Source organism: Remersonia thermophila, chromosome 3 (assembly GCF_042764415.1).
Source record: "Remersonia thermophila strain ATCC 22073 chromosome 3, whole genome shotgun sequence".
NCBI classification, from domain to species: Eukaryota; Fungi; Ascomycota; class Sordariomycetes; order Sordariales; family Chaetomiaceae; genus Remersonia; species Remersonia thermophila.
Window position 1 is genome coordinate 1683586 of NC_092219.1, and position 23843 is coordinate 1707428.

The 23843-nt window shown below is 62.0% G+C and overlaps 8 protein-coding genes across 8 annotated transcripts; 3 read left to right on the forward strand and 5 right to left on the reverse strand.

Moving 5' to 3' along the window:
- Positions 1-298: 298 nt before the first annotated feature.
- VTJ83DRAFT_3289 (uncharacterized protein) lies at positions 299-942 on the reverse strand (the record flags this gene model as incomplete). Its single annotated transcript, XM_071009650.1, has 2 exons — positions 299-531; positions 711-942. 2 exons carry the CDS (start codon positions 940-942, stop codon positions 299-301), a joined length of 465 nt encoding a protein of 154 aa, XP_070867167.1.
- Positions 943-2608: 1666 nt separating this feature from the next.
- VTJ83DRAFT_3290 (uncharacterized protein) lies at positions 2609-4947 on the reverse strand (the record flags this gene model as incomplete). Its single annotated transcript, XM_071009652.1, has 2 exons — positions 2609-3365; positions 3431-4947. The coding sequence occupies 2 exons, from the start codon at positions 4945-4947 to the stop codon at positions 2609-2611; spliced, it is 2274 nt and encodes a 757-aa protein (XP_070867168.1).
- Positions 4948-6194: 1247 nt separating this feature from the next.
- VTJ83DRAFT_3291 (uncharacterized protein) lies at positions 6195-6863 on the forward strand (the record flags this gene model as incomplete). The annotated part of the gene is made up of 1 exon (XM_071009653.1): positions 6195-6863. The coding sequence occupies one exon, from the start codon at positions 6195-6197 to the stop codon at positions 6861-6863; it is 669 nt and encodes a 222-aa protein (XP_070867169.1).
- A 1314-nt stretch (positions 6864-8177) lies between these two features.
- VTJ83DRAFT_3292 (uncharacterized protein) lies at positions 8178-9455 on the forward strand (the record flags this gene model as incomplete). The annotated part of the gene is made up of 2 exons (XM_071009654.1): positions 8178-8309; positions 8376-9455. The coding sequence occupies 2 exons, from the start codon at positions 8178-8180 to the stop codon at positions 9453-9455; spliced, it is 1212 nt and encodes a 403-aa protein (XP_070867170.1).
- Positions 9456-10003: 548 nt separating this feature from the next.
- On the reverse strand, positions 10004-11629 carry VTJ83DRAFT_3293 (uncharacterized protein; the record flags this gene model as incomplete). The annotated part of the gene is made up of 1 exon (XM_071009655.1): positions 10004-11629. The coding sequence occupies one exon, from the start codon at positions 11627-11629 to the stop codon at positions 10004-10006; it is 1626 nt and encodes a 541-aa protein (XP_070867171.1).
- A 666-nt stretch (positions 11630-12295) lies between these two features.
- Positions 12296-13928, reverse strand: VTJ83DRAFT_3294 (uncharacterized protein; the record flags this gene model as incomplete). Its single annotated transcript, XM_071009656.1, has 2 exons — positions 12296-13230; positions 13298-13928. The coding sequence occupies 2 exons, from the start codon at positions 13926-13928 to the stop codon at positions 12296-12298; spliced, it is 1566 nt and encodes a 521-aa protein (XP_070867172.1).
- A 1949-nt stretch (positions 13929-15877) lies between these two features.
- VTJ83DRAFT_3295 (uncharacterized protein) lies at positions 15878-17357 on the forward strand (the record flags this gene model as incomplete). The annotated part of the gene is made up of 4 exons (XM_071009657.1): positions 15878-16171; positions 16236-16625; positions 16691-17046; positions 17126-17357. 4 exons carry the CDS (start codon positions 15878-15880, stop codon positions 17355-17357), a joined length of 1272 nt encoding a protein of 423 aa, XP_070867173.1.
- Positions 17358-18448: 1091 nt separating this feature from the next.
- VTJ83DRAFT_3296 (uncharacterized protein) lies at positions 18449-22144 on the reverse strand (the record flags this gene model as incomplete). The annotated part of the gene is made up of 2 exons (XM_071009658.1): positions 18449-21588; positions 21661-22144. 2 exons carry the CDS (start codon positions 22142-22144, stop codon positions 18449-18451), a joined length of 3624 nt encoding a protein of 1207 aa, XP_070867174.1.
- Positions 22145-23843: the final 1699 nt, after the last annotated feature.

A 23843-nucleotide genomic window follows, 5' to 3' on the forward strand; every position in this document is an offset into this window, starting at 1 on the left:
CTATATCTGCGGGCCCCGCTCTCAGACGTGGCGAGCCACCCCCTGAGCGTTTCCGAAACCCCAAGACCGCGTCCTGGCAAAAGAAGATCCCTGGGCCTGCTAGGCATCAGCTCTGTATGGTTGTCCCCCATCGAAAACAGCACTCGATGTGTACGCAGTATAGCAAACGATACGGGACTGTGTGTTCCATCCTGCGGTCTCCCAAGGGCATTGCTGTCCGACATCACCATGCGCACCCCATCTTCTGTGAGGCTGGCAAAACCTCGACCCGATCAGCCCTTCCCATGAGACAGCGTGATCAGCGAGAGACAGCCTCGTGGCGCTCCTCGGGGCCGCCTGCACGTCTGACACGGCGGCGCGGGCGATAGATCACCCGGTTCTTCTTGGTGAGAATGTCTCTCACAAACTTGTGCACTTGCCGCGGCTTCACATAGCCGCAGGCCCCGGACTCAAGGTGGTTGATCACGGCCGACAACTTTTTAAACTCGGCCGTGCACCATTGGCTTGGGCAGCGGTACAGGTTCGGTCGGTCTGGTGCCCAGCGAATAGATGGGTTAGCGTGGGGACCGGCGGATGTTGATGGCGCTGACGAGCGCTATCTGAGAGCGTTGGGATTGAATAGGATGTTGGGCTTTGGACAGAAGAGATGAGCGAGAAGGGATGGAAATTGCGGGCTTGAGGAATAGGAAGAAAGCGAGGGGCAAACGTACGGGCTGCCGAGGCCATGTGCTGCTGGAGCGCCTTGAGATCTTTGAACCGCCTCGGGCAAAGGGAGCACCAATGCCAACCTTGCCGAAACATCCCTTCAGCCATCTTGGTCTGCGCCGATGGAGGGGCGTTATCGCCTTGCAGGTCCTTGGTCAGGATGTTAAGCTTGTCTTTGGCCCGAACCATGGCGAAGAGCTTTTCGTCGTTCAAGTCAGGACGCGCCTCGCACGTCATGCTCTCCAAGTGATGGACAATGCCAGCGACGGTGGTGAACGTCACTTGGCAAAACGGGCAGGGAAGCGTGGCCTCCTGGTGGGCCGGCGAGTTACGATGCTGGAAAACAGAGTGAGTTAGAGATACCGTCAATGATCCAGAGCGTGGTTTCAGACCGGCCTGCGTACCGACGTAAAGGTTTTCACATCGTGAAAGATCCTCTCACACGGCCGACAATAATGGTGGGCATGGACCTCATGCTCTTGGCACGCTTCGTCCGTTTCGAACTCAACGCCGCAGATTGCACAGAATGGCTGCTCCCCGTCGGAAGACATGGCGCTGGTCGCAAAGCTGTCTTCTGCCTTTGCTTTTCCAGCGGCCCTGTTCCATCCTTCTCTCGAGCTATCGAAGTGGCTCCCTCGGGCAGCCACGCGCTCGTACCATTCGTCATAGCCATCCAGGCCGAATGCCGATACGGGGATGTCGGGGAACCCGGCATCACGCCTGGAGTTGTGCTCTAAGCCCTGGGCGTGCCGGCTGAACTCTTCGAGGGTGAGAAATGAGGCTGCAATTCCAAGACAGCTGCTCCCAGTGCTGTCGTCGGAGCAGATAGAGACGTTGTCTTGAGCGCCGTGGCGGTGCTTCGCGGCTGTGGTGACATGTTGGTCCTTGTCCGAGATGGCCTTGGTGATTCCTAGGGGTTCAGAACGACCAGCAAGAACAGCGGCATAGCTCATGCCGGTGATATTCTTGAGAGAGCCATGGTCGTCGCCCGAGGGATCGAGAGGAAGTTCATGGCCATGCGTCTTCGCCAGAGTGTCGTTACGGCCGCAGGCGGTGTTGGAGGCGGAGACGCGATAAGTCCCTTTGCCCTTGGCCTGCGCGTCCCCATGGCGCTTGTCCTCGAGAGCAAATGAGGCGCCGCAGATATGGCACCTGAACTCGGGGATCGTTTGCCCAGTCACTTGGCCGTGGGCCTCGAGAGGATACCCCTCGGCGCTAGAGGCCCTGCGGCACGTTGTGCAGACGAGCATTGTAATTGTTTGGTGCGATGGAATCCGTCGTCGTCGTATAAGTGTCGGGCGCGAGAGGCCAAGTCGGGAAGGAAAATGTAGAAATGGAAAGATTGGAGGACAACGCCAAATTGGGTGACCTCGAGGAAGGGATAAAAGTCAACGCTTGCATAAGATGAGCTGTCCAAGACGCGGTGCTGGTCAGTCCAGATCATGTCGGTGTTGTGCTTTTGGGAAGTTCCAAGGTCAACAAACTTGAAACTTGAGAAAAGAGTCTCTGTTTTTACGAACAAGAGCAGAGAGAGAACCGCAACTCATGAGGTGGAAAGTTCCGGCCCTGGAACATCAGACAAATCCAGGGCCCAACCACCATGATGGTCCCGCTTCCACAAACGTTGGGACCGCAAACATTTCTTGGTGAGTCGATATGGCTATCTAACTATCTAAGGTACATTATCTATCTACACGAGCCCGTTTTTCTGCAACACGTACATCCGCTGTCCGACGCTCCGATGTCCCCCTTCTCTCCGACCTCCCTAACTCCAGCTCAACCCCTGACCTTTGTGACAAATCCTGCCCATCCTCCTAGTGCTCACCACGACACCACAAGAAAACCACCCCTAGCAACGCAAACCATCACTCAGCCGGCATGATCCCACGGTGCCATAAGCACATCATCCGCTCCCTTCCACCCCAAACTCCTCCGTCCACTGCACATACCTCGTCAGCTCCCCCACGCCAACCGAAGCCTTCACCCTCCTGTTCCTCAACACCTCCTTGAAATCCTCCGCCGTAACAGGCGGCGCAACCAACCTATTCTTGGGCACCTGCTCCCACGTCATCTTGATTGCGCCCTCCTCCTCCTCCCCGCACGGCGCGTACATGTTCCCGTCCTCACCCCCCTCGTCCCGAACCACTCGGAAAAACCGCGCCTGCTGCACCCTCCCCAGCGACGCGCCCAGCGCCCTCCGGACGGCCTGCGCGACATCGCTCCCCGAGTATCCCTCCGTCAGCGCCGCCAACGCGTCAAGATCCTCCGCCGCAAGCACCGCCTCGGGGCCCTCCGCCCACCGCCCGGCGTGGATGCGGAACAGCTCCCTCCTGGCCTCGCGGCTGGGCAAGGGGATGTAGACGCGCGGCTCGAAGCGGCGGCGGAAGGCGGGGTCGAGGAGCCAGGGGAGGTTCGTTGCGGCGAGCACGGTCACGCCGGCGTTGGCGTCGCGGTGGCTTTGGCCGGCGGCGGGCGTGCTGTTGCTGGCGTGGAGGCCGTCGAGCTGGACGAGGAGCTCGGTTTTCATGCGCGCCGAGGGCTCGCCGGGCTTGTCTCCGCCGCCGGCCCCCTCGCGGTTGGAGCACAGCGCGTCGATCTCGTCGATGAAGATGATGGAAGGCCTGTTCTCGCGGGCGAGGGTGAAAAGCTGGCGGACGAGCCTGTCAGGACGGTTAGCGGAGGCTTGACATCGAAGGAGGCGGCGGGATGGGGCCAGGCTGCTTGCTTCTCGCTTTCGCCCATGTACTTGGACATGATATCCGCGGAGCTGATGCTGAAGAAGGCGTGGTCGACTTCGGTGGCGACGGCTTTGGCGAGGTAGCTTTTGCCGGTTCCTGGCGGGCCGTAGAGCAGGATGGCGCCGGACGGTCTGCGCTTCTCGTCGAAGAGGTTGGGGAATCGCGCAGGAAACACGATGGCGCGCTGGAGTTCCCGCTTCGCCTGGTCGAGGCCGGCAACATCAGTCCACTTCACGTTGGGCTTCTCGGAGACGATGGCGCTCATGATGGCCTTTCTCTGGTCAGCGCCGTCGGACGCTGCTGGCGTGGCCGGCCCAAAGCTTGGGAACAGCGGCTTGCTGGGAAGCGCTGGAGCTGACGAGACGGCGGGCTTGGATGACGCGGACAGGGCCGAGCCCGTCGTGGTTGGGGTCGCTAACAATGTCACCGGGCCACGGCTGGGGTCAATGAGACGAGCCAGCTTCTCAACCTGGGCGGCAGAGAAGACATGATTGCACAGCGGGCAGACGAAACGATACGTGACATTGTTTGCCACGGCGTTGTCTGTCTTGAGCCCGGAGAGGAGCTGGCGCGGAAGACACGAAGGGCAAATGTCCAGCGAGTGCTTGGCTGCGCATTCGGGGAGAACCGCCTTGGATGGGCGTCCGAACACCAGCCAGGCCCAGTCGCCAGGGAATGTCAGGAAGATGGAAGTCCAGGCTGCGTCATTCCTTGCATCCACGACATCAAAGTCCTTGGAACACCTCGTGCAACAGCGGGTCTCCTTCTTCAGCATTCTCGTTAGGAGAGGTACGGACTGGGTCAGGAAGCCAGAGCGGACAGGACACAGCGGGGGCGGGTTCCACGGATCCTCAAGGGCGAGAGGCTCGAGATCGTGCCACCTGAGCATGAGATTGCGGTCCACGAGCGCTCTGTGCAACCGCTGAGCCAGCTCGAGCTCCCCGCGGGTCGGCCTGGGCCGGATCCTCCACAAGGCCTCTCGAGCCCGCCAGGCCGCGTTCAGCATGCCCTTCCATGGATGGGGAGCATCACCGGCGGGGCGGGTGGCATCGGCCAGCGCTTCCCATGCGATGGTTGTTTCGCATGCGCCGGCAAGACAGCTGATCCACTGGGCCGCCCCAGGAGAGCACCAGACATCATTGTCCAGCCTGTCGTTGAGAGCATCCCGAAGGCACAGGTGGCAAAGGGGGGCCTCGCAACAGGGGAGGCGATACAAGGGCGGGCCGGTTCCAAGCCACGTGTAGCACCGAGAACAGCGGTCTCGGTCGACGGGCGGCCTTTGGTCGTTCACTGCGTGGGAGTATATATGCGTCAACCTCGGCTTCGGAGCTGTGCTCGAAGCCGACGACGGTTTGGCCGGGTCTTCGGATGGCTTGGACAGACCCAGCCGGAACGGGACCTTGGACGGACCAGCGCTCGAGCTGGAAGCAACGCCAATGGCAAGAGACTGGAACAGAGGAGCCAGCAGATCGGAGGGCTGATCACCACCGGCATCGGGGGCCATCGTGGGTAACGTTGCAGCTGAAGCAACCCCCCCAATGGCTCGCGAATGCCGAGAAACACCACCGTTGACCACCGCGGAGATCAGTCACCACCCAAGGGGGGAATGAGATTGCGAGAGCCCTGGGACAACAAAGGCAAAAAAAAAAAAAAAAAAGAACCAGCGGATAAGACAAAACATCCATGGAACTTGGTCACAGCCATGGACGGAGAAACACGCATGCATGTGTGAGAGGTTTGGGTGACTTGAGCCATTCCAATTTCGGTGCGTAGGCAGCCCCTCAGGCTGCAGTTCGGCCGTTGGAGACCCTAACCCTGAACCAATCTTGGGGCCATTCAGCTGCCTCCTAACCGACCCGACGACATGTCAACCAGGGGCACCCCCGTCACGTTCCGCATGGCAAGCTAGCGAACGCTACCTGCTGTGTAGAGTATGCAGTATAGTACCTTATCGTGGTACGACGGTGGTAACCAAGGGACCAAGTACCTGACGTTACCTGCTGCGTAGCTTCCCATGAGCGTTACACAGTGCACCGTCGATCGTCGATGGCTTGGGAAGTGCCACGAACCAAACATGTTTCTTTTTTTATTTCTGTGTTGATAGCGCCAACACAAATGGCAAGGAAAGACGGGAAATGCCTGGGTTCGGGGTAGCGATGCACTTCCAGCGTATGTCCGTACGTACTACTTCGTACGCAGTATGTGCCGTGTACTCGGTACGTACTGTGTACCTATAGTACAAGCTTATCGGCGTTCCGACCCTCCATCGCACATGGATCGTAGACTGCATGGACCCAGCTTTCCCCCGGTTTCGCTCCGGCCCTGACTCGACAAAACAGGGAAACATGCATTTTCCCAGTTTTGCCCATCGCATTCTCTGCATGTTGCATGTTCACCGAAGTGGAAACCATTTCATCGGGAAACCGCCCTGAGGTGCCACAAAGCTCCATTTGTTCGCAGCCAGAAAGAAGGAAAAAAAAAAAAGTTGACATGATCACCTCGTGTGCTGGCGCTGCGCCTCCAAGACTGTCTTTCCTGCCCATCCTCGCTCGACAGATATCTGCTCGACAATCGACACGAGCGCTCAAAGCCTCGGGCTCCAGACCTCGACACCTCTGTCCCACCATCCCAATCCGGCCTTTTTCCTCTCGCCCATCCTCCCCGTTGTTTCCCCCCTCCTCCCAGGACCCAGGCTCGACCCAACCTCCTCCTCCCGCCGACCACGAAGCCTCCGCCAGCGACTGGCGCGCCATGGCCGAAAAGGACATTGTCAACTACCTGCGCGAGACGCACGAACGCGTCTTTCAGCACAACCGCAGCTGGGCCGCCAGCAAGCGGGCCCAGGACCCGGAATTCTTCGCCAAGCTCGCCGCCGGCCAGCAGCCCGAGTACCTCTGGATCGGGTGCAGCGACTCGCGCATCCCCGCCGAGCAGATCGCGGGCCTGGAGCCGGGCACGGCCTTTGTGCACCGCAACATCGCCAACCTCGTCTGCAACACGGACCTGAACGTTATGAGCGTCATCACGTACGCCGTCGAGCACCTGCAGGTCAAGCACATCGTGGTGTGCGGCCACTACGGCTGCGGCGGCGTCAAGGCGGCCATGACGGCCAAGAACCTGGGCCTGCTGAACCCCTGGCTGCGCAACATTCGCGACGTCTACCGGCTGCACGAGAAGGAGCTGGACGAGATCGCCGACCAGGAGGCGAGGTTCAACAGGCTGGTCGAGCTCAACGTCATGGAGCAGTGCCGGAACGTGGTCAAGACGGCCTGCGTGCAAATGTCGTTCGCCAAGAACCAGTTCCCCGTGGTGCACGGGTGGGTGTTTGACTTCAAGGACGGGCTGCTCAAGGACCTCAAGGTGGACTTTGAGGCGATTCTGCGGGAAATCCAAAAGATTTATAACCTGACGGAGAACTGATGTCAGCCGGACCCGACAGCCGGGTGCGATACAGAAGAGGGGGGGAGAGGAGAGGGGGGCGCGAGCATGGGTTGAGGGGTCTTCCTCGCTGGTTGCGGACCAGGACGGCGAGGGTCGAGACCGGGCGTTCGGGGCGGCCCGGAGCTGAGGTGCCTGAATCAGGTAGTGAGACAGGTAACGATAGCCTTGAATCAACTTCGACGAACGGTGGGTCTTTGCAAGGACAGCGGCACGAGGACATGAAGCCTCGAAGCGGTTCCTGATGTTCCTATTCAAATTTGGATCATGTTCTCGCTCTCCAAGCCACGGCCTCTTGAAAAGAGCTGTCGAGGTGGTCGCTTCGCACCGAGGAGCCTGCAGGCCTCGGCGTCACCTTTGCAAACCGCCGACGCGCACAGCGCTCCCCAACGGCGCCTTTCGGCATCCATCCAACTCTTTTTCTTTTTTTTCTTTGTTTTCTCGACTTGGACGCTCCCAGGGGCCTTACCCAACCTTCATCGTCCTCTCATTGCGAGGTTTGCCAAACGGATCAGAACGCCGACGTAAGTACCAAGTACTGTGCACACACGAACTACGCAGTAGGTACATCCACTAGCGTACAAAGCCCACGCACCCACAAGTACTTATAGGCGCCCGTTAGTTAGCGATCAAAAAAGCCCTACAAAGTAACTCCACTCGGCTTGGCGGCGGGAGACAGGCCAGGCCAAGGCTTGCACCTCAAGATGCAAGGGGCCGAAACCACCCCAAGACGGCCAGCCAATCCAAACCCACCTTGGCAAGGCCTCTGACGGAGCCGGCATCCGGGATGTTGGCAGCCCTACCTGTCCGCGCATGTCAGTGCTGCGTACTGCGTATAGTAGACGGGAAAACGGCGACCCCATCTCGCCAAGGGGGGGGGGGTCGACCACGATGTCGGACCGAGACGCGACATGTGAGACAGGCGTGCAGGCTTCGGCACAGACGGAGAAACAGTAGGAGGGGATGGATGCGCGATGAGAGGCCGGCAGCCCGCTCCAGAGTGCCACCCTGCCAACCCGCGCCCCGTTGGCGCCGGGGGAGGACGTTGGGGGCCGCGAGCTCGGCTGTGGTTCCGCGCCGCTGGCTTTACAAAAGAACGGGCCCCGTCCCGAAGGATCACCATGGGATGCGGCACGCAGTTGAGCTCTCATGTGACCCGTCGCTTCTTTTTTTCCCCCACGGCTCCTTCGTCGTTGGTCGTTTGCGATAAACGTTAGCCTCATCCTTGGTCTCGTCGTTGTCTTTATTTGCCGCCGATGCCTGGATCCCTCTCGTTTCGCATCCCGGGTAAGCATCATGTACACGCTCCAGGCGACCCTCGCCGTGCTTTCGGCGGCGGCCCTCGCCCCCGCGCTCGTTTCGGCGGCCAGCCTTGACAGCGTGCTGGCTGGCCAAGCCAACGTCACCACCTTCCGATCGATCCTCGAGGTAAGGGAGGAGAGCTCTAGAGAGATGGGATGCGCTCCAGGAGCCAGCGCGGCTGACGGGCAGCAGAGACACTCCGACATCTACGAGGGCTTGCCCCAGGGGGTCACCGTCCTGGCCCCCAACGACAACGCCTTCCGGAAGCTGGGAGACTGGAACAACTGGGACGAGCAACGGCTCCGGGCCACCCTCCGGTACCACGTCCTCAAGACCAAGGTCGGGATGTCGTCGGTCCACAAGGGCGACCCGACCTGGAAAGCCACCCTCCTGGCCGACGAGGCCTTCACCACGGCGACGGGCGGCCAGCGCCTCATCGTCACCAAGCAGCCCGACGACGCCGTCGTCTTCACCTCGGGGTTCGCCGACCGCGGCACCGTCGTGGCCCGGGACCTCGCCTTCGACGGCGGCCTGGTGCAGGTCATCGACTCGGCCATGCGCGTGCCCGAGGACATCGACGCGACCGCCCGCCGCGCCTACACCGACCTCACGGCCTTTGTCGGCGCGCTCTACGCGGCGGGCCTCATGAGCGAGCTGGCCCGGCTGCGGGACGTGACCGTCTTTGCCCCGCGCAACGCCGCCTTCCAGCGCCTCGCCGGCACGCTCGAGGGCATGGACGCCGAGGCGCTGCGGCGCGTGCTGCGCTACCACATTGTGCCCGGCGCGGCCCGCCCCTCGTGGGACCTGCCGACGGGCGCCGAGCTCCCCTCGGCCGACCACGGCAACAAGGTCGCCATCCTGCGCCACGCCAACTTCGTCTTTGCCAACTCGGCCGAGATCGTCCAGCCCGACATACTCATCCGCAACGGCGTCGTCCACCTCATCGACAACCTCCTCAACCCGGACCGGGCCGCCGCCAAGCCCAACACGGCGGCCCTGACCACCGCCCAGCCCCCCGTGTTCGCCGCGACGGTCCCGCCCTCGGCCACGGGCTCGACCGTCCCTACCCCGTTCGCCACCTACCTGCCTTGCTGGGACGGCTGCCCGCACACGGCGAGCGGCGGGTCGTCCTGGTCGGGATCAGGGACAGAACGAAAGGAGAACGCCGGGCCGGATGGAGCGAGGCCCGGGTTGGCGGCGGCGGCGGTGGCGGCGGCGGTGGTGGTGGTGGCCCCTGGGATGGCGCTCGGGGCGATGTTATTGTGGGCCTGAGCTTGAGTTTTGAACGTTTTTTGGTGTTGCGGCTTGGAAGTTTTTTCAGATGCAGAAACGGGGAATGTGGAAGGGGGGGGGGGGGCGGTGTTTTGGTTTCATTGATACCCCGTTTGTCACTGTTTTTTCGGTTGGTTTACACGCCAGGGTGACCTCAAGGGCCGCGCAAGCAGTAGTACTGGCGTTTTGCTTTCAGCATTTAGACTGTAATATTGATATTGGTGCGTTGTGGCGTTCCGTTCCCTTGTCCGTCTATCGGCTTCGTGTGAGATCGTGTGTCCATGCATGTCCAGTATCCACGACGGCCATCTTCGTTCTTTCACACCACATGCGTAAGGGGCCGATAGTGGGCGACGTTTCGCTGTCCAAGAAATGGAACCCGGGAGATCCTCCTTTTCTTTTTTTCGCCGACCGCTCCTTTTGCAAAGGACCATGCTCCGTGACAGGTGCTTTCAGGTAACACCGAGGCGCCCCATGCATACGGCACCATGCAAGTCTATCCTGGACCCAAACGCATCATCACGACGACCACATGCCGGCCAGCCGCTCTATCGTTTCTCGCCATCCTCTCCCACGGTATACCCCCTCGCAACACCGCTCCGGCCCTCCTCGATCGCCGTGCTTGCCTCGCCGGCGTAGTCGCTGCCCAGACCCTGCCATGTCCTCTGCGTGCGCAAATACTCGGCGCCCGGACTGACGACGCCATTGACCATGGCGAGCTCGCCCTTGGAGCGCAGCGTGAGCGCACCCGCAGCGGTGGATTTCCCGTCCGCTTTTCCGTCCGCCGTGGAGACGGCTTGCCCGCCGGCTGCCGCGCGCTTTTGCGTGGCTCGCATGGGCCGGCTGTTGCTGACCAGCTTCCCCGTCCGAAGGTCAAACTCGGGCGGCGCCGACTCTTCCTCGCTGTCCCCGTCGGCAGCGTCGTCGCCCGGGACCTCCCCTTCCTTGTCCTTGCCTTCTTCGCCTTCTTCCTCGGCCTTGACGTCCCCGATCCCCTCGATGCCGCCCCACCACTCCCCGCTCCAAACCCTCTTGTCATCTCCCATCAGCGCCACCCCCAGCTCGAACGGCGTCACCACGGGCTTGAAATACCCCGCGTCGTCCTCCACGAGCGCGCTCTCCCAGCACCCGACCACAACCCACCCGTCCACCTCGGCAAAGTTGGCCAGCTTGGCCGGGTTGAGCTTGCCCACCACGACCGTGTAGCTCTTTTTGCCCGCGGCGGCGATGCGCCGGCGCAGCGCGTCGACAGAGGCGCGGTAGTTGGCTACCGACAGTGTGTTGACGAGGATGCCAATGACGCCGGCGGATGCGAGGGTGAGGAGACGGGCGTAGCGGCGACCGAGGAGACGGGCGGTGGAGAAGGAGGAGGAGGACGAGGTGGTGGTGGCGGTAGGGTGGATGTGCAAGGTCTGGACGCGGGAGGAGAGGGCGAGGAGGAGAGCGGTGGGCGGGTGCGAGATGTGGAAGACGGCGTGGGGTTGAACGTCGGCATCCTTCAGGTCGACGTCGGCGCCTTCCGGGGTGACGAGCTTGCGGTTGGGTATCCTCCCCGTCGGGTCGTGGATGATCGAGGTCGAAACAAGGTGTGCATAGCCTCTAGCGCGCAGCTCGGTCGCGAGCGCCGGGACGTGGCTCTGGTAGGTCACATCGGCCATGAGGATGACGCGGGCCTCCTTGTCCGGGTACTCCTTCTCGAACGCAGCCAGGGTCTCGTCGTGATCGAGGGTATGATGCGTAAAGACGTAAAGGACGGGCAGGCGCTCCGTTGGCGAAAGGCATGCCCGGCCGTAGTGGACGACGACGTCGGCGCTGACGTGCTCGGCGGCGATCTCGTCGACGCAGCAGGCGCTGTACGAGGTGTCGGCGAGGATATAGATGCGCTCGGGCGGGGCGGGTGACTCTTCGGGCCGGGGGAGGGCATCGAGCTCGGCGCGAAGGCATTCAACCACACGCGGTCCATCGCGCAGCATATCGTCGGGGAACTGGAGCGCTACTCTCTTCCACCCGCCTTCCCGCACCTCGCGGGCGGTCCGCGGGACCTCGTACAGATCGCGCAGCTCATCGTCCGTTCGCTGTGGTGGCGTTTGGTCAGCATCTGCTGCTACGCCATGCTCAAAGACATGCTCCGCAGGCGTCGACAAGACGGGCGGCGCAGAGAGTTCGACGCTCATGGTGGTGACGGTGGGATGCCTGGGAGTTGAAGGGCGTCAGGTCCCGTCAACTTTTTGGTGGGGGCGGGGTCGAAGTGCTTCAGCGATACATCTTATCGATAACGAATCTTATTGCGCGGCCGCGGAGCCGGAGTGCGCTGTCATGGGGACCGCCATTGTATACTAGGGTCCCGCTTGTCGGACCCCGCCAGGGACGCCGGGCCAGGGGCACGGAGGGTGTGTACTGTGGTACACAGTAGTTACTGTGTAAGTTGATCAAGACGGGAGCTGGCATATCATCAAAACCTGGCAACTGACGACGCAGTAATACGGAGGACAACCTGAAGATACCTGGTAGATACTAAAGATGGAGCCGGAATGAATCCACAAACAAATACGAATCCAGTACAGTCCTTAAGTGTATGTATAACTAGCATCGCTACTCCTGAATTAACCTTACCCTGAATGTTTGGTCTTTCGTTGCTGTTGGCACTCTCTCCTAAACACCCGACCCTACCCCTCCTCTCCCGCTCGCTGTGATCGATCCGTGTAAGAGCTCCCAGCAATCCAAACGAATCATTCTAGGTACCTAATGTTCTATGCTTCGGGTGCCTACCCCGCATTACTGACCTGTATGCATTGATATTTCTTTGTTTTCTTTTTTTTTTTTTTTTTCAGGTTTCTTCATCAAAAGATAACCCTCGGGTTCCACCCCGCCCCGAGCACACGCGCTACAACGTAGCACAAGAGCGCCACAAAGTATGCCACGCCGTCAAAGATGACCAGGTTGCGCCAGGCGTTCTCGTCCGACGACCTGTCCAGCAGGGCACCGCCTATGGGCACGCTGCTAAGGGTGCCAAAGCTGGCAACCATCATGGCCGTGGAGAAGTAGCGGCCGTAGCTGCGGTGATCGCACAGCTGGCCGAGGCAGACGGGCATCAGGCCCAGGTTGCTACCGCTGGCGAAGCCAAACAGCACGGCGTAGGCGATCAGCATGGGCTGGGAGTCGCCCGCGGGCAGCCACAGCCCGAGCGTGGTGGCGACGCACAGGGAGATGGTCGCGATGATGACGTTGAAGCGGCCCAGACGGTCGGCCAAGAAGCCCGGCAGGGCGCGGCCTACGACGGAGCCGGCGTTCAGGTACGACAGCAGGAGGTAGCTGTCGGCGGGATCGTGGCCGTGCGCGACGGCGTACGACACGATGAAGGTCAGCGGGACGAACAAGCCCCACTCCATGAAAAAGACGCCGACGGCGGCCAGGGCGAAGCGGGCGTCGCGGAAGATGGTGAAGTCGGGCCAGACGGAATGCACCTTGGGGTTGCCGTCGCGGTCTCGGGCGGGGCTGAGGCGCGTCTTGATGAAGAGGTTCGAGGGGACGGCCAGGCCGATCATGATGAAGGCGAGGATGCGGCAGCTCCACGCGAACCCGACGCCGGGGAGCAACGCGCGGAGCAGGATGGGGAACGCGACGCCGCCAACACCCCCGGCGGTGCTAGCGATGCCGGTGGCCAGGCCGCGTCGGACGTTGAAAAAGTGGGCGATGGCGCCGTAGGCGGGACAGTTGAGCAGGGCGCCGCCGAGCCCGCCCAGCACCGAGTAGGTGAGGATGATTTGGTAATATTCTGGAGGCCGCCCGTGGTCAGAGGGGGGCGCCGCCAAAAGGACGTGTACCAACGGGCCAGGACTCACCTTCGCACCAGCTCAGCAATAACAAGCTCAACGTGATCAACCCCCCGCCCACCGCCACCAGCACCCTCGCCCCGTACTGGTCAAACACCGGGCCAACCTGGATCCCCACAAAGAACACAATGAACAGGTACAGGCTGAAAATCCAGCCAATCTGGGACGACGACCGGTCCGTCAGCTGGTGGGTGGAAAAGTACGACTCAAAGACGGCGGCCGAGTTGATGAGGCCGTACAGCGACAACATGGCGCAGAAGGAGCCCAGAACCACCAGCCACCCGGTCAGGCCGCCCTCGGGGAAGTCGGTGACGGTGCTGGCTGCCGAGGGACGGCGCGCCAGAGCGTCGACCTGGGCTTCGGAATCCAAGGGGGGAGACTTGCTGTTGGCGGCATTGTGAGAAAGCGTGGGTTCAGGGGAGAGGGCGCCGAGCGCATCACGGTCGGGTCCAGGGGTTGCAGGAGGCTGCGTCGTGCGCGTTGGTGTCTCTGCGGATTGCTGCTTCTCCTGCTTATCCGGGTCGGCGAGAGACAGGGTGGATGCCGAGCGAACGGTGACGACGGTCAAGTCGGACGTGTTGTCGCCTGGATTGCCAGGGCGATGCTTCTCGGAAGAAGCCGCCTCCCCCCTCGCCGTCATGCTCGCCTCGCTTGGAACCCAAGCGCCCGGAACCGCCGGGGGTTGGTGGATGAGCAGCGGCTTGATGCGGGTACGGGTTCCGTAGCTACCTCGACGAGGAGGAGGAGGAGGAGGACCGTTGCAGCGTGCTGGATGTTCTCTCGGCAAAATTGGCTGCCGATTCAGGCGGTCGCCCACTCGAGGTGGGAACCCAAGCCCGCCTAGGACAACAAAAAAAGTAGGAAAAAGGGTCGCTGGAAACGAATCGGCGAATCGAGGGGGCGTATTGAGCACAGAGAAGGATTAGGGGCCGCGATGCATTGACTTGAACACGACGGACGGGCCCTGCTCCGCTCTTGGAGCACCTCGACACCTAGGAACGGTGAACCCCGAACCCCGAACCTTGGACCTGGACCCCGGACCCTGGCGATGAATGAGACCTGGGACGCCACGTTTCGTCGGAACTGTGGCTTGACCTTTCCGTACAGCCACAGCTTCGTTATCGGTTTTGCTTCTCAGCCCCCTGCTCCTCCACGGTACGGTAACTACTGCGTATAGTACGCAGCAGTGAGTTACCTTACTCAGCAAGTCCCGTCAAGACGAGAGAGCATACGGCGGCTTCTGGGACCAATGACAAAGGTACCTTACCTTACCTTACACACACAGGACAGAGGAACCATTCCGCTTGCCTCCACGCCGGCCACCCGACGGGACTTGGCGGTTCCAATTCTTTGAAGAGCAAAGAAAAGAGATGATGCCTCATGGACCGCACAGGCAAAGGTTCTCCTGGGACTTTTTTGAACGCTGGCAAGCATGAGGCCTGCCGGCTCCCCCCCTCCCCATCTTGCATGCATCCAGCTGCCGGGGTCTCAGCGCTGCGGTCCTGCCGACCCCAGATCGCACCGCATGCCCGTGCCCGCCACGGCATTTTGCTGCCGAGAGACACAGCGCATGGCTGTGGAGCGCGACGCCGTCCGTAGAGTGGTCAGCGTTGGGCCTTGTCTCATCTTCCGCATGACAGCATCCATGGATATCCGTATCTCACCGTATCTCACCCTCCCATACACATGAAGAAAAGTCAAGGCATTTGCTTCCCAAGTCAGTCATGGATGTCACGCCGACCCGAAACGGTGCGACAGGATCCGGTGACCTTCTCCGTGAGAAACGCATCACTCTGCTGCTACATCTGTACCCGAGAGCCCACGCACCAGTGCGCTGTCATGAAACCTCGGCCATATTCCTCCATCCCGTCCGTCGCTCCGGGAGAAGCATGCAAGTTTCTATAATGCCCGGTCGATGCTCGAATTCCCACGAATGCGACCCTGGCAGCGGCATGTCGCCATCCTGGATATCGACCATCACCACACCCCCCCCCCCCCCCCCTCTCGGCGCCGAAAGCAGCATGCGGCGGCGTAAAGGGCCCGTCGCGCCCGCATAGATTGGCCCGGAGCCAGTCGGGCCACCAAAACCCGTCGCTATTGCCGGAAATCACCAGCCAACCGGCGCCGCTCCGGATGAATGCCGCAACTTGCCCGCCAAGCGCTGTCTAGATGACGGACCCCCGCTCCCAACGTTGCCGTCATTTATTATCCCTGATTTTTATCCTCTGCCATCCTCTGGCCCGACCTTCCCAGGACTGGCAATCGTCCGCAGGTGATCCGGGGCCATGACCGCCGACGAAATTGCCTCGTCACCGGTAGATGACGCCCAAACGGAACGAGATATGCGCCACAAGGTTGACGGCGGCTAGGGAGGGGGGGGGAGAGGATATGGCCGTTGTTGTAATAAGAGACCCGCATCTCGCCCTGTGCCTTCGGATGCTGCCGACCCGCGACCTGCTTGCCCGCGCTGTGGAATGCGACTTGTAAGAAGACACCGCCCCGTCTCCAGAGCGGTGTGTCCCTGATCCGATTGTCACGACCTTGCCCATCGCCAGCTCCGGCATCCGAGTGAGAGAGATCGCTGCCGTCATGGGTGTCCTCAGCACGCTCGCGGGCGTCGTCGCCCTGACCTCGGTCCTGGTCCCCGAGGTTGCCGCCCAGTCGTGCTCGGGCGTGAACGGCCGCTTCCAGCCGCGCATGGGCTCTGGATACCGCTACAGCGTCCTGGCCACCGGCCTCCGCCAGCCCCGGCACCTGGTCGTGGACTCGGCCGGCAACCTGCTCGTGGCCGAGGGCGGCACCCAGTCGGTTCGCCGTCTGGTGCTGCAGGACCAGGGGAACATTGTGTGCGTGCAGTCCAACACGCAGGTCGTCAGCGGGACGGTAAGCCAGCAGAGGCCAGCCGAGCGCTTGCGAGGACTCGCGGGTCGCTGACAGGAACGAACAGACCAACCACGGCATCGCGCTCAGCGCCGACGGCCAGACCCTCTTCACCTCCAACCTGGCGTCCGTGACGGCCTACTCGTACAACGCCAACACGGGCCAGGTCGGCCAGGGCCGGCAGATCATCACGGGCATGAGCATCCAAGGCACCCACCCGACGCGTGCCCTCGCCACCTCCAAGTTCAGCCCGGACACGCTCATCGTCGCCCGCGGCTCGGCCAACAACATCGACGCGGCCACGACGTCGCAGTCTTCGGGCCGCAGCATGATCAAGACCTTCAGCATCAGCCGCGTCCTGCAGTCCCCCGTCGACTACACCCAGGGCGGCGAGGTCCTCGCCTGGGGCCTGCGCAACATCGTCGGCATGACCGAGGACCCCGTCTACGGCGGCTTCGTACGTCCCCCCTCTTTTACCGTCGCATGCTCTCTCCGGCTCACAAGCTAACCGCCTTTTTCCAGTGGTCCGTCGAGAACCAGATGGACGACCTCCGCCTCAACGGGCGCGACATCCACAACGACAACCCGGCCGAGCGGCTGAGCTACCACGGCCAGCTCAACGCCACCAACAACCGGTACAAGGGTCTCAACTACGGCTACCCGTCGTGCGTCCCCGCCTGGGACACGGCGAGCGTCGGCATCAACGGCCTGCTCGTCGGCTCCCTCTTCAAGCCCGACAACGTCCCCAACGTCGCCGCCAGCGAGTGCAGCAACAACCGCATGACGGGCCGCCTGCACTTCCACGCCCACACGGCGCCGCTCGACATCAAGTTTAACAAGAACGCCACGTCGGCGTACATCGCGTTCCACGGCAGCTGGTGAGCCTCGCGCCCTCCCGATGCCCCCTCTCGCTGTCCCCCCATCGTGGCTAACTTTGCGCGTGCGTGCTACCCCCAGGAACCGCAACCCCGCCGACGGTTACCGCGTCATGCGCGTCGACTTCGCCAACGGCCAGCCCGTCCACGACGTCACCAGCAAGACGGCCCAGATCCCCGTCATGGAGAACTCCAACATTGGCGCGTGCCCTTTCAACTGCTTCCGTCCGGTGGGGCTTGCTTTCGATGACAAGGGGCGTCTGTATGTTTCGAGCGATCAGTCGGGTGAGATTTATGTTATCTACGGGGCGTGAGGGGGGAGGTTGAGGCGGTGGTTCTCATGTTTTGAAAAAGGAGTGTCAGTCAAGCCAAACAATAATCCAGAATTGCATGACGAACATGTTCAGGGTACACATCGACGGACCAACTCCCCGTCCCGTCCTGTCGTGCCCCATCCCCATCCACGTCAAGGCATGTCACATGTCAGGGTGGCTCGTACAGTGTCGAATCCAGTCAAGTCGATACGGACACGGTACAGCGGCACAGAACTTGCGACGCGAACGCGACTCCACGAGAGCACGCGCCGAAACAGATCAACTATGAACGAATACTACAACTCCAGGACTACGTCGTGCATCCACCCAAGTCATTCAAACCACCACGTCGCTTGTGTCGAGACATTTCGTTCCGACTTGACGGCCCCAACATGGCATCCGCCTTGTTCATGTCAAAGCTGCACGACGGCATCGCTCACACCATTCACCTCACATACAAGCTCATCCAAGACCGTCGAAATGACACAAATAGGAAACGGTCAGATTGTAATGACTGACAGGCTAAGAAAATAGTAAATAGATACATGAGCGGAGGGGACCACCCCATCCTGTGTTTTTTTGTTCAAGAAAAAGACATTAGGAGGAAATTAGACAACATTCTGTCAACATGCTTAGAGCGCGAAGGCAACGAAGCCAGCCACCAGGGCAGCGACGGTCGCCGCGGCGAAGCTGACGGTGCCGCGGCTGGCGCCGGCGGTGACAATGGCGGTTTCGCTGCTGCCGCCCGTCGGCGCAGCGGTGCTGGGAGCGGTGATGGTGGAGAGCGTGGTCGGGCCCTCGCTGGAGTCGGAGCCGAACCGCTGCCCGAACCGCTGCCAGAGCCGGAGCCGCTGCCGCTGCCGCTGCCGCTGCCCTCGCCTTCACCCGAACCAGAACCAGAACCAGAGCCGGAGCCCTCACCACTGCCAGAGCCGGAGCCGGAGCCCTCAGAGCCGGAGCCAGAGCCAGAACCGCTACCCGCGCTGGAGCCGTCGGTAGCAGTCGGGTTGGCTGCATTGCTGTCAGTCGCGGTGCCAGAGCCCGAATCAGTGCCGGTGGCGGTGCCGGTAGCAGTGCCAGGGGCAGCGCCGTCAGTGCCGGTAGCGGTGCCGGTAGCGGTGCCAGGGGCGCGCCGTCAGTGCCAGTAGGGTGCCAGGGGCGGCGCCATCAGTGCCAGTAGCCCGTAGCGGTGCCAGGGCAGCGCCGCAGTCCGTAGCGGTGCCGGTAGCGGTGCCAGGGGCGGCGCCGTCAGTGCCAGTAGCGGTGCCGGTAGCGGTGCCAGGGGCGGCGCCGTCAGTGCCAGTAGCGGTGCCAGGGGCGGCGCCATCAGTGCTGGTAGCAGTGCCAGGGGCAGCGCCGTCAGTGCCAGTAGCGGTGCCAGGGGCAGCGCCGTCAGTGCCGGTAGCGGTGCCAGGGGCAGCGCCGTCAGTGCCGGTAGCGGTCACGTCGCCAGTCTCGGTGGCCGTAGCATCGCCCGACTCGGTAGCGGTGCCAGTGGCATCGCCAGACTCGGTAGCGGTGCCAGTGGCATCGCCAGACTTGGTGGCGGTGGGATCAACGGTGCCGGTGGCCGAAGCATCGCCAGACTCGGTGGCGGTGCCAGTGGCGGTCGCGTCGCTAGACTCAGTAGCCGAAGCATCACCAGACTCGGTAGCGGTAGGATCAACGGTGCCGGTAGCCGAAGCATCGCCAGACTCGGTGGCGGTGGGATCAACGGTGCCGGTGGCCGAAGCATCGCCAGACTCGGTGGCGGTGCCAGTGGCGGTCGCGTCGCTGGACTCAGTAGCCGAAGCATCACCAGACTCGGTAGCGGTAGGATCAACGGTGCCGGTAGCCGAAGCATCGCCAGACTCGGTGGCGGTAGGATCAACGGTGCCGGTGGCCGAAGCATCGCCAGACTCGGTGGCGGTGCCAGTGGCGGTCGCGTCGCTGGACTCAGTAGCCGAAGCATCACCAGACTCGGTAGCGGTAGGATCAACGGTGCCGGTAGCCGAAGCATCGCCAGACTCGGTGGCGGTAGGATCAACGGTGCCGGTGGCCGAAGCATCGCCAGACTCGGTGGCGGTGCCAGTGGCGGTCGCGTCGCTGGACTCAGTAGCCGAAGCATCACCAGACTCGGTAGCGGTAGGATCAACGGTGCCGGTGGCCGAAGCATCGCCAGACTCGGTAGCGGTGCCGGTGGCGGTCACGTCGCCAGTCTCGGTGGCAGTGCCCGTGGAGTCAGTGAACGAACCAATGAAGGAGCCCGAGGCTTCAGAGGAGGACGAGCTAGTCTCAGTAGCGGTGCCAGTGGCATCGGTGGCGGTAGCATCGGTAGACGTAGCATCAGTAGCAGTAGCGTCGCTACTCTCAGTAGCGGTAGCATCAGTAGCCGTGGAGTCCGTAGCGGTAGCATCGCCGGACTCGGTGGCCGTACCGCTAGTAGCAGACTCAGTAGCAGACTCGGTAGCCGACTCGGTGGCCGAAGTCTCAGTAGCGGTCTCAGTAGCAGACTCGGTAGCGGACTCGGTAGCAGACTCGGTAGCAGACTCGGTGGCCGAAGTCTCGGTGGCCGCAGTCTCGGTGGCGGTCTCGGTGGCCGAAGTCTCAGTAGACGACTCGGTGGCAGACTCAGTAGCAGACTCGGTAGCCGACTCGGTAGCCGACTCGGTAGCAGACTCGGTGGCCGACTCGGTAGCAGACTCGGTGGCCGCAGTCTCGGTAGCGGTCTCGGTGGCCGAAGTCTCAGTAGCCGACTCGGTGGCAGACTCAGTGGCAGACTCAGTGGCAGACTCGGTGGCCGAAGTCTCGGTAGCAGACTCAGTAGCCGAAGTCTCGGTGGCCGCAGTCTCGGTGGCGGTCTCGGTGGCCGAAGTCTCAGTAGACGACTCGGTGGCAGACTCAGTGGCAGACTCGGTAGCCGAAGTCTCAGTAGCAGACTCGGTAGCAGACTCGGTAGCCGACTCGGTGGCCGAAGTCTCGGTAGCGGTCTCAGTAGCAGACTCGGTAGCGGACTCGGTAGCAGACTCGGTAGCGGACTCGGTAGCGGACTCGGTAGCAGACTCGGTAGCAGACTCGGTGGCCGAAGTCTCGGTGGCCGCAGTCTCGGTGGCAGACTCAGTGGCCGAAGTCTCGGTAGCAGACTCGGTAGCAGACTCAGTTGCGGAAGTCTCGGTAGCAGACTCGGTAGCGGTCTCAGTGGCCGACTCGGTAGCGGACTCAGTGGCCGAAGTCTCGGCAGCGGACTCAGTGGCCGAAGTCTCGGCAGCGGTCTCGGTGGCCGAAGTCTCGGTAGCGGTCTCAGTAGCAGACTCGGTAGCAGACTCGGTAGCGGTCTCGGAGGCCGAAGTCTCGGTGGTCGAGGCCTCCGTGCTGGAGCTCTCGGTCGCGGACTCGGTCGTCGTGGACGAGGTCTCCGAAGAGGTGGTCGTCACGGGCGGCGTGCAGCCACCCTCCGACGGGAGGGGGTTGGCGCTGTCGACGAGCACGATGTCGTCACCGCAGTTGTCGGCCTGGGCCATGTACACCTGGTTGGTGTCCTGGTCGACCACCGCGTAGGCGGAGCGGAGGAAGTTCTGGCCGAGCACACCGGTCTCGGTGCCCGTGTCGTAGACGCCGAGGAAGCAGACTTCCTTATCCTCGATCTGCACCTTGTTGACGAGGTTTTCGAGGGGAACGTTCACGGTGACGCCGTTGAAGGTGAATTCGACGGAGGCCTGCACCGAGACCTTCCAGCTGCAGCTCACGGTGTATATGCCGCCCAGGGTCGCGTCTTGGGTTTTGCCAGAATCGGCGGGGAAAGCGGCGATGATTGGGCCGGCCAGCGCGACCGGCAGACCGGTGATGGGGTTCTGCGCATCAATGAAGACATCCGCACCGCCTCCGGCCGCAGCCTGACGCTTCTGGGCGGCGCTGTCGCCCGCCTTCCACTGAGCGTTTTGGAGCCTGATCCAATACTTGGGGTCATCGGCGGCCGAGATGACGGGTTGAGGAGCCAAAGGCCCGGTGAACCTCTTCTTGTTGATACCGCCAAGGATGAGCTCGCCCGTCAGAGAGGTGGCGTCGCGCACGTCCAAGCTGAAGAGACGGGTGGCGATCTTGCCCTGGGCCTTCAGGTTATCCAGCAGGCGAAGGTAGCTGTTCGCCGGGGGACGGCCGAGGCCGAAGCTGCCCATCATGGCATTGTCAGAAATGATGGACCAGCCGAACCGCTGGTCCGTGATGGAGACGGGTTCTCCGCCCGCTTTGGCGGCTGATGTTGTAGAAGCAAGCCCGGTTAGCCACATGGGTCAAGGGCTCAAGCGATCGGGAACGTAGGACTTACAGCCAATGTCAAACTTGTCGATGTAGTAGTGGATACCGGCATCGCCAGTTCCTCCTACTGGGCCGTGACTCCATTCCAGCGACGCGTCGCGGCCGACGCCCGACGTCACCCTCTTGGCGGTGCTGGAGCGGGTTGTGGTATGATCGGTACAGTAGCCCACCCTGTTCTGGCCCCAAGCAACGCCGAGGCACAAGGAAAGTTGCCAGATGTCGCTCATGGTGGTGTCGATGCGGAAGTCGACAGGGTGCTCATTGCCGATAAGGGTCTGTCCAACGTTGATGGTGACGACGTAGAAGGTGCCGTCAAACTGCTTGGAGAACCCGCCGAGGTACTGGCGCTTGCCAAACAAGGAGCGTCGGCTCGACAAGCCGACGACGACGGGGCTGGCGGTGCTGTTGGGCGCCGCCAGGTCGCTGGCGGCCGGCGCGGCCCCGACGAGGCCGGCAGCTGGCAGCAAGGCCAGAGGCACCAGATGAGACCTCATGGCGCCGGTGGCCGATGTGCAGAGGTGCTGGTGAACGACTTAGGAACGAGTGGCTAGGTCAGGGCACCAAAGACAAACGAGAGGAAAGACGCCCGTGGGTTGCCGTCGTTGACAACCGTGACAGCAGCTCTGTCCGGGCTCCACGATTATATACCGCGGTGCGATCCTCTCTGATCACGGGCGGCGGCTGCGTTCGTCCGCGGTTCGTCTTGTTCCCGGGCACCCCATGAACTCCGTTTCATCCCATGCTATTTCCGTCCCAACCCAGCAGCCAACCAGGGTGTCCCGGACACAACACCACAAACCCTCCGCGAGACCGCCCGGCGCTCTGGGATCACCGCCCCGTTCCGGGATCCTCCGCCCGCATCCTTGATCCGTCCTGTCCACGATCCATGAAGCGGACACTCGGTGGACAGTACCTGTGGACACCGAAGCGGATCCCCCGGCGGGTCCCCCGTCCGCTCAAAATCCGCACCAACGCCACCACGCCGGCCTGCGATTCGGGGGTCGTCTGCAGTGGATCTTCAATAGCGCGGTCGCTGCGTCATGTCATGCGGAGCCGGCTCCGTAAGTGCCGGTGCGGCTGGCCAGGCACCACATCGCCTCCCCAGGGGGTTTGTTTTCCCCAATGAACATCAGGGCAGGATACTGCGTAGGTCTTTTCTCCTGATGAACCTTTTCATCGCTCGAGCCAAGGATCTCCTGGGGATCAAAATCATTGATGTTTTTTTCTTCTCGCACTGGCGGCCTAGGCGGTCATCACCCAGGCGTTTCGAGAAAATCCCCGGGCGGCTCGTCAAGGGTCGCCGCTCGTGATGGCGTGTCGTTGTTTTGATGTGTGTTGTGGCGGGTTCTTGCAAGCCGCGCGCCATGTCAACCTTGATTGCGGCCCTGGGCGGATCTCGGATCTTGGCTCTGTCCCCCCCCCCCCCCCCCCCCCCGGGCCGATCGGGGGTTCCCCCTGATGGGGCGTCGCCAACGGCCCGGCTGTCAGGTGCGCCACATCGGGGGCTACGCAAGAATGCGTTAGCCTCGCGTTCAACCCCCCCGCGAGGCCCAGGCCGTTGGCACGAGAGATCGGCCGCTAGATCGACCACTAGTCCGGGCCGCGGGGTCGATCCAGGCCTGGAGTTCAGCTTGGCGGCAACGCTTACCATGAGTCTACTGAACCTTACAACGCAATGCAAGTTGGACGCCTCAGAGGATGCTCGGGAAATGACGGTTTTGGAGGCTTGAAAGATGGATCACAACCGTCGGATCCGGACGGTGGTTTGGTACAATTAACCCGTAACGTACGTTTCAGTAGGTACGCACATCTCGGTGCAAAAATCTTCAAACAGGAAGAAAAAAAAAAGCACCACTTTGGGAAACATACACAGTACAAAGCAAAACTTTTCCGAGCGGCGTATTGAGGCGTAACGCAGCTGAAAGAAGCAGGGAGACCCTGATTGGGCTCTCTGGCCAGTCATGTTGCGAGCCCCGGTTTTTTCCCAAAAGGGGGGGGGGGTCCAAGGGTGGAGATGCTGTCAGCCTCGTTGCAACTGCATGTCAACAAAGGCCGAGACGGACTCCCGCTACGAGCGAGAGAGCGATGACGTGAGGCGAGCCCTCGTCGTGCGAGCTACGCATGTATCATGGCGTCGGTCGGAGGAGGGGATGGGAGCGGGAATCTACGAGGCCTCCCGGGGGAGGGAGGCAA